The following is a 9,799-nucleotide window of genomic DNA, read 5'->3' as shown; positions in this document are numbered from 1 at the left end:
GGTTTATGATTTTATTTCCAGTTGCTGTAAGCCCCACTGGTTTTAGGCAGCTGTGACAATAACAGAGGAGAGATCAGCAAGAAATAGTCATGAAAATCAGAGTCTGTGATGAGACTGAATTGGAGGCAGTAAGATAGCACAGAGTCGAGACTCAATCATGCATCTCAGGCAACCATAATTCCACATTCACGCGTCTCAATGACTTGACAGCACTTGAGAGACAATGCCTGTGACCCAGTTGCAGGATTCCAATTAGCAGGGTGTGTGCAACAGTTGAGATTAAAAGAGAACAGGGTCTTTACAGAGCCCCAGGGCTGTCTGATTACTGCCTGAAAACAAGAGTCTTTTGCCCGTGACAAAGAGCAGACCCACACAGAGGGAGTGCCAGGCCCCAGCTGTTCTCGCTCTCTCCAGGCTGAGGGTTTTGAAGAGCTCATCACATCTTCGTCTTGCCTGCCTGCCTTTTTTACATTTCTGCCATACTGCAAGTAGCAGCCCAGTCACATCAAGATGCTTTCCAGTTGTCTGAACCAGTAGATTTTGTCCTGCCAGTATGAGATGGAATATATGACCTCTGGGTCAAAGAACAGTTCCCTTACCTGCAGGCTGCACAGTGCCTGTTGTTATTACATTTGTGACCCAATATAGAGTTACCATAACAATCTAGTCTGAAAATAGAGAAAACTGTACTTGGTTACTAAAATATTCCTTGAAGTAGGTATATGTGAAATCTGCTCAATTTTGGAATACATATTAATAATTCAGTGATTTTAAAAACATGTCAATGCAGTGGCATGCACCATATAAAGACAATTAATAAAATATTATACGACTTCAATAGTTCATATAACTCAATACAAGCACATTAATAAATTACCAAAGGTGGTGTAAACAGAAATATTTGGGTATTTGGGATCATCTCCACCACTAATTGCATTTCCAGTGTGTCCATAGCTTATCCAACACAAACCATAATATGTATAAAGCTTCTTATAGATGTGCATTGTACACCAGGTGGAGCTGCTCCCTGTACCCCCCCCCCCCCCCCCCCTCATCCCAACATTAACATTCATGGAGCCACCGGAGCGTTGCGAGCCACGTACACGGAGCCAACCACGAGGCACAGAATGAGAATGAGGCGGGAGGGAGGGAGGGAGGGAGGGAGGGAGAGTGAAAGCCTCACAAACAAGGTTGGTGGATGGTGGGGAATGGGGGTGGAGCGTGATGGTGAAGGTTGCCCAGTATGGGAATGTGGAAAGGTCAGCAACCACGGTGCCACACCTTTTGGTCATACATCACAATTATCACTTCAGGTCGTCAGAGGGGAGGAGGAGCGGGCAAGGCTGGGTTACCCACTGTTGCTGTGTCCCTCAATCAGTGCTGGTAAAAATATAGTTTATTAAAGTCATGCTGGCAACATGGATCAACATGTTAGGTTGATTGCAACAGAAAACAGGTATCAATGGTCCCTATAGTCATTTATATTGAAATATCTTTATAATAATAACATTAAATCTTGTAAATGCAAATGTATTAGTTAAAAGTTCAGTATCTCAGCCAACTCCGACAAGCAGGAATATTTACATAGCATCCTTCAGTGTAAATAATAATATTATTAAGAAGATAGTGGAGACACTTGTTGCAGATAGGAGAAGTTGCACCACATTATATGTGTTCAATGCTATTTTATTTTAAACCTAATCACAACCAAGTGTTTTGTAAAGTAACACTGTCTAGATACTGTTCCAAATGCTTTATATAGTCATTTATTGCTCTGTTTTACCAACCAATGAGAGTGGCAGATGCCCATTGTTTCAGTTTGTAACTTTTGATTATTATCCAGTTGTTCTTATGCACTACATGTTACTGTATGTGACCTATTCCTTCCAATAGCAGGAGTGAAAAATGTGAGTTTGATACACAACATGCATTTTGAACTTAGAAGTGTTAGTAGAAGTGGATACTTTTTGCTTTTGTTGCTTGTTTTTAAGGGAGCAGTAATAATAGTGCGGTCCATACACTGTGACCTTGTAAAGTTTCTTGTCTCTGCCATGTAGCATGCCAAGATAAAAATCCTGATTGATTGATGGCCTCAAGAAAACACTGAACTGGAGAACATGTATTCTGCTATACACACACACATACACTCATTATAGGAATGTACATAGATGCTGACTGTAAGTGTTGCAAACACAGGTCCAGCGGTGTGTCCCATTTTGGGAGGAGCGCCACATTAAAATGCATGAATTACAGGCATATCAGCGGAGCGTGGAGAGCCAACTCCACATGGAACTCTTGGTTTACTGCACCTCACAGTGCCTGTGCAATGGTTAGATTTGTGTCCAGTGTCCTCTGCCTCTGAAGGACAAATGCAGCCAACCAGTGAAATCACTGTGCCATGTTGACAACATAGCTTATATTCATATCATGTAACAAGATTATGGTTTGATACATCTGTCTAAATTCGACTGATAAATTAATGTTGGAGTGTGGATGATGTGTTTGGATTACTTTCAGGCCTACATCTGAATCAGGTGTATTTACTGTGATGGCACAAAAAGATCATTAAGCAGAGGAGGTGTGGACTAACAGCTCTCTCCACAGTCACCTCCACCCCACTCGTGCACCTCCCATTACACACTTGCATACATTTTGCAAAGCAGAGCTTTTTTCCACACTTAAACATTACATGCTTGACTGCAAATGAGAGAAGCATCAACCCGCTGTGTGTCTTTGTCTCCACGTCCCCACTGATGCTACAACAACACACAGTGATCCGAAGGAATTCACTGTGGGAAATGCTGTGATATTGCAGAAGATTATGTTACTGCCTGTCAGTATAATTGTTGAATATGTCCGAATTATGAAAAAGTAAAAAAAAAAAAGCCAATAATTTTACAGCAACACTGATCAAATCTTGATAAACCAGCTTTGGTTTTTGTGAATGAATGAATGACTAGTCGGCACACTCAGATCTTCTCAGCTCAGATTAAGCCCTTGCAGGAAAAGAAAGTAGGTGGGGAACACTCATGATTCTGTCCTCTTCAACTTTAATCAAAAGTACATTGATGCGCTACAGCACCACCCCACCCCTCCCTCCTTCCTCTACGTCTTTCATAATAATGGGTCGCTAAAAATTCAGGAGGCAGGCTCTACATCAATCACTCGCCAGATTTGAGTCCAATGCAATAAATATGTAAATGAGGAGAAGCCAATGTCTCGTAGCTTTCAGATCAGCACAAGGAAGAAAAAAAAAGAGGGAAGGGGGTGGGGGGGGTGAGTGTATTAATTGCCCACGGCCAGAGGAATCCTATTACTGTGGGCATTGATTATAAAATTGTATGTGTGAATGATTTTCATGCAGAAAGTCGACGACCAAGCCCGGAGCAACAAAAAAAAAAGTGAAGAAAAAGTCAAATTAGCAAATTGGGCCAGATTGTGGAAAAAAATAGGAAAAAGACATAAAGAAACAAAACCAACAAGGCTAAATCTAAATAAAATTTAGATTATAGGAATAAAAACAATCTACAATTCCTCACATTACAGTACAGTACAGTCCACTGCTGTCTGTATTGTTTCTTCCTTTGTTTTCATGAACACCTTTGACATTTGTCGACATGTGTGTGAGGTACGCACCTGGCTGTCACTCAACTCAACGGTCAGATTGTTGCATCCATCACCTGTCTGAAGTTTTTAGATAAATGAGAAGATAACTAAGAGCACTTAGATTTGTGTGTATAATCTTTATTTTTCAACAGTTGCTATTATCACTGCCAGCTATAGATTTGAATTGATTTGCTGGCCTCACGTTTGACTTGCAAATCTCTCTCTTCATCAAAGCATTTTGTTAAGATAAACAGGGATTACACAAGCTGCATAGCATTATCTCCTCCAGACAAGGGATTGAAATTATGGAGTTGAATCCAGTAGTAGTTTGTTGGTGGTATTTTCAAAGTTTTGCATTATTGCATGCCCACTACTGTAAGATGATCATTCCCCCCCCCCCCTTACAACACCTGATGTCATGTTCTCTTTTCTAGAATTTAACAGTTTAGCTTGAACTTGCAATGCACAGCAACTCTCAGTGTCACACTAGCCAACCAACAGCTGGGTGCAATGCTGCTGTAATGATGAGGACATCCTAAAGTGAATAAGATAAATGTGTTAATACTGTTTACCTGTTTTGCACAAATTTGGTCTGCAACAATAGTAGAGTAGTATTCAATGCTTTAGTAAATTAAAGGACCAGTGTGTGGGAGTTAGTGGCATCTAGTGGTTATTTAGCAGATTCCAATCCCCCTCACCCCTCGAAGGGATAACTGCACAACTAGTTTAAAGTCTGTAGGAACTATGTAACATTTTAGGATGATTGCAGTGTCAGTTACAGATAAAGCTGAATTATTATTCTGTATTTATTTAAATACTGTCTGCCACTGGTAGGAGATTCAAGAGGAGGATCGTTATATGAGAAATACCCATACGTACGGAGTTCTCTCCCTCATTTGACCGGTATAAACAAAAAAATAAATAATAAAATAAAGCATAAAAATAAAATAAAAACATGAAGTGCACCTCAGCAAATCTTTTTTGTTATATAATCAAAATTATATAAAAAAACAAGAGGAATAAAAACAAACTCAATACTGTGTGATTTATTGTACAGTAAAAGGTCATAATGTTATTAACATTAAAATAAAAATAAATAACTAACTAAATAAAGAAAGTAATAAATAAATAAAGTAATCCAGTATCTGAGCTGTGCTTTTATTTGGCAACAGTTTATTAGTATTTTCTGTTTTTTTTTTCTCCTTTTGTTTTAAATGAGGACATAATACAAACTAGCACAGTGACTGACCACATAAATAGAACATGGGTACAAAAGTTTGGTTTGTTGCATTAAATGTTTTGCCCATCTGAATGAAAAGGTTTATACAGCTGCAATTCAAGCCCCTGAACACTGGAGCTTTAAGTAAACAATCGACTGCCCTGTACAATATTTATATATGTATATAAGGTTGGAGTCAAATCATATTTCATTACATATAAAATGTTCAGACTTATAAATATATTATTTTGAAGGCAAATAACCGAGAATAGCTGACTAATTAAAACAAAAGAAAAAAATCATGCTTACACAGTCCTGAGAGACGTTTTTGGTCTGATGTGTGTGTTATGATGCATTATGGAGGGTGTTTGTTGTTGTTGTTGTTGTGTGTGTGTGTGTGTGTGTATAAAACACTGAGGTGATATAGACATGATCATGCACGTTCACATTTGAATTTGAGGACACACAGGGCTGTGCAAAATGTTACGCCTGAAAAACTGGGAAAAATAACGTCATAGACTTCGGTAAATGTGAATTTTATTTTAATTGCTTGCGTTTCTTGGTGTAATTCCGGTTTGACTGTAAATTTCTAGGAATGGGACTCTTCAAAAGTGCCTGAAACTTCTGCACAGTACTAAGAAATATATAGAAATATATTTATTTATTGCTTGATCTGTGAGGCCCAACACTTGCTTAATCAACTCGAAACAATAAATAGTGTCACCGTGTCATTAAACAGATGATATAAACATTTCTAAACAAGATGGATGAATAAATAGACAAATAAATAAATACATAAATAAATAAATAAATAGCCTTCAAATTTGAGGAGTGTCTTGTAGTTCATTGTTGGATTACCACACTGTGCCTTCACTCATTTCTGAGGAGGGCTGTGACAGCTGGTTGCTGTATCCGTTGTCACTGAGAGACACAGTGGTGAAAGGTGTGCTCGGGCCACACATTTCACTGGAGAGGCTGTGAATTGAGCCCGGTCCATTGGGTTCTGGACTAGGTGAGTCCGCAGGGTGATGAGATACTGTGTCAGAGTAACACTGCAAATCTCCGGGGCAGTGGTGCCCTGGATGGTGGTGGTCTATGGTTCCTAATGGGGTGCCAGCTGGGACCGTGGAGGGCACAAAGCCCAGGTCTGCAGGAGTCTGAGCCTGGGATGAAGGTGGGCCTTGGAAGTACTCGTAATTCCCTCCTGAGCCATAGTATTCGCCAGGATAATCTGTATTCATAGAAATGTTTGGATTAGTGCAAGGCCTGTCAGAATTTAGAAAAGGACAATGAAGTCTTCATTGTTTTGTTTTTTTGGATTATTACAATTAACAGACACTCTTCCTGCAAGAATTACATAAACTCTGGGTCACATCCCACCTCCATAATAAGAGAAGTGTCCAAGCTCTCCTGGTTCCAGTCTTTCTCCCATGGCTCTCATTCTCCTCGGGTTGCGGAAAAACACGTGTCTTCGGGCGCTCAGTGCGCTCAGCTGCTTCATGCGTCTCTCCTTAGACCTTCGATTCTGGAACCAAACCTTTAGGACAAATTAAAAAACAAAAGGCGTCACCCTACAACAGTGGTGATTTTTCTTTCATTCATAATACTAACAAAATCAAGCTTTAAAAGATGGAAAAAGGAAAGAAAATTCAATCTAGCTAATATATTTGGAAATTAGAGGAACGGTTTGGTTCATGCGCAAAGGCATGCGTAATTTTGCGCATAAGAAAATTAATACTAACCGCCCTGAAATTCGATTTTAATGCATTTTGATGTCGCAGAAGGATGCAACAGATCACTAAAAAATTATCAAGGGAGCGTTTTTTAATGCACATGAACATCAGTGTTAAGTGAGTCCTGCTTTTAAGGGGTTTAGGGGCGCGATGGGAGAAAAGATTAAGAAAAAACCCAGACTTTGGTTTAAAAAGCTGATCCAGAAAAAGAGAGAAAGAGAAGAAGAACATCAAATTCTCAAAGGATGTTTACAATTTATAAAAGCCAGAGGGCACAAATGCTTCTTAGAGCAGGGAGGTTAGTACATTTATTATTTACACACATTTCACATGGGACTAACGATATTGCAAGTGGGTGTGATATTTAATATAGTCTCAATTATTTTTTCGTTTCCTTATTAATGTGCCTTTTCTTTATACCTGGATGACTCTCATGTTGAGCCCGGTCTCCCGTGACAGCTGCTCTCTAATGTGCCTGGTGGGCTTCGGTGTGGCCGCGAAAGCAGCTTTCAGGGTCTCCAGTTGCTTGGCTTTTATGGTGGTCCGAGGCCCGCGTCGTTTCCCGGCGGCGCTCTGCTCGTCGTTTTCATTGCTACACGCGTCCTTATCAGATAAATGTCCATTCTCTGAGTCCTTTCCGTCGTCCTGTGGGTCCTGAGAGTCTGGGGACAGACTTTGGTCGCTGCAAGTCGTTACTGTAGAGGCACAAAAATATTTACAGGATGAGAACTATCCCATTAAAATGATTAAAAACACACACACTGTGTATGTGTTTATATTATGTAAAGAATAATTAATAGAACATACCTGAAAGGAGGATTGTGTCCTTCCCGTTGTTGTTTTGATAGTCTTCTTTACAAAGAAACTTGAATTCGTCCAGGATGTAGAGCTCCTCTCCGGTGGACAGCTGTTTGTTACACATCACACAGGTGAAACAGTTCAGGTGAAACACTTTGCTTTTGGCTCTTCGGACAAGATCACTGGGTAAAATCCCCTGGGCGCACCCTCCACACTTGGTCCCAAACGTCCTTTTATAGAGAAGCAGAACAAAAGTTTTAAATAGACAAATGAATTATAGCTGCCAATATATACATTTTATAAGACTGATTTCAGGCTGGCCCACAAATAAAAATCAGAGTCACATTCAAATGTTTTTAGATTACTGCACATTATAATATCCTTAATACGAGGATATTAGATTAATACGAGGCCTGTGTGATTCCTATAATGATAATATAATACAAATGTATACAAGAGGTGCCATCCCACCAGTACAGCTACACATCCATCAGCAAACACACATGAGCAATTAAGGTCAAGGAAACCAATTCCTAGATAATATATTTATATATTTTACACACTGTGTTTCTCGAAACACACCCACACACACACACACACGCAGTCCCTAATACAGTCCAGGGGACTTCTAAATTTCCACTTTAACCATTCATTGATTTCATCATTATAAATAATAATGACAATCTTACCTAAAGAAGTCATTCTTACAATACAGCCTCCCATCTCGTGAAAAACACTTCTCAGTCAAACTACACTTGCATTCGCAGCACTGGACACATTTGATGTGCCACGGTCTGTCCAAAACTTTGAGCAAGAACCTATCGACAATAGGCTTTTCACAGCCAGCACACTGAAGCATCGTCTGGACCTATTCCCTAGTCCACTGTGTGGAAAGTAATGTTTTTTTTTTCTTCAACGTCCCAGTCACCTCGATACTGACTGCGTGATCTTATATGATCCAGGGAATCCACTGTATCCAAATGATTCTGTGTGATTACATCACCATCCGTGCGCGATTAAAAGCAGGGCTTCATTTCCACAGGACAACAATCCAAATGAGGCCAACGGGTCCAAAAGTAATACTTTAATAACACTATCAGGCAGCATATCTGAAATAAAATTAACGACTGGAGATCATACCGCCAATCATCCGGAGTGCGCAATTTTACGCAAAAGCAGAGAAGAAGAAAAAAAGGCTTTTAAAACAGCGGCTGATAAATCAAGTCACTCCTCAGTGTTGTTTAGACAGCAGAGAGGAAAAAAGGAGAAAATGCTGGCGCGCTCACTGTTGTCATTTGTGTCCCATTTCCTCCTCTGATGAGCTCTCAGTGTGAGACGCGCTGTAATGAGCGCACCTTGTGAAGCTCACCCTATAGCCATTTAGGAAAGATGTGACGTCAGCTCCGTCTTCAACCTATGAGAAGGCTTTTTATTTCACTTCAACTCATGTACTTTAGTAAGACATAAACACACAACGTAAATAAGAAAAATAAATTATATAAAGTTTTAAAAAAAGAACTTGACTTGTAACAAAAAAAAAATAAAAAATATTATCTAGGATTAGCCAACGTCTCTCTTAAGAATGGCCTCCTACGATTCAATGACGATGTTATACGAATATATTTCCTTTTGGAAATAAGAGTGAATCAGTGGCAGGTGACAAATTATCAGCAGGTCCATCCATGCAGGATGTGAAGAGGACAGATGAACGTGCTGAACACGCACAGATTGAAATGCATTATTCTTATTTTCAATGAAGGGACAGGGATCGCTAATGGTTATAATCTCTGGCGATAGGCTGCCTCTTACAGACGTTATCGCGCCTTGTAGGTGCACATGGGGATGGAGATAGCGCATCCCCCCCGCCACCACCTAGGCTCCCAACTCTGTTAGTCTCTGATATCTAAACGTCCACGGCAGTAAGAAATTAAATGTGAGCTGAGTTATTAAATTTTACGCTCTCTACATTTTTGGCAAGTAGGAACACGAGATCATAAATTCAATCCAGCATAATTTAAAACAGACTGTGGGTGTGCGTCCATGAACGTCTCTTATTGCCCGTTTCCCCATTTTTAAATTAGTTTGTTTTTAAACTTTTAACACAGCTTCCGTGGATTTAAATTATTGACAACCAATCAAACAACTTCAATAGCTACTTTAAAAAAATCAATCAACAGTACAACTTATCTGAAAAAATAGAAAACAAGCAATACATTAATTAGAAGAAGAAAAGCAGAATCAGCCATGTTAGAGACTATGGTGCAATAATAACTAATTGTGTATTTTCTTGTTTCTTCTTTTGGTGTTGCTTTGCTTGCCACTGGAAAATGTAGAGTCTGTTTGGATGGAGTGTAAAACTGAGCAAAAAAAAAACAGCAATAAATGATGTCCCTCTTTATTCTGTTTGTGAACCTGATGCCTCTGAGGTGTATTAAGCACAAGT

General features: G+C 39.6%; 1 protein-coding gene across 1 annotated transcript; it reads right to left on the bottom strand.

The window, feature by feature from the left end:
- Nucleotides 1-5,679: 5,679 nt before the first annotated feature.
- Nucleotides 5,680-8,215, bottom strand: LOC114446317 (LIM/homeobox protein Lhx1-like). The gene is made up of 5 exons (XM_028421843.1): nucleotides 8,046-8,215; nucleotides 7,366-7,586; nucleotides 6,979-7,253; nucleotides 6,206-6,362; nucleotides 5,680-6,056 (listed from the first exon to the last, which is right to left on the bottom strand). The coding sequence occupies exons 1-5, from the start codon at nucleotides 8,213-8,215 to the stop codon at nucleotides 5,680-5,682; spliced, it is 1,200 nt and encodes a 399-aa protein (XP_028277644.1).
- Between the last annotated feature and the right edge of the window lie 1,584 nt (nucleotides 8,216-9,799).

The sequence above is a fragment of the Parambassis ranga genome, chromosome 14, assembly GCF_900634625.1.
Source record: "Parambassis ranga chromosome 14, fParRan2.1, whole genome shotgun sequence".
NCBI classification, from domain to species: Eukaryota; Metazoa; Chordata; class Actinopteri; family Ambassidae; genus Parambassis; species Parambassis ranga.
This window is presented reverse-complemented; position numbering and strand designations above follow the sequence as displayed.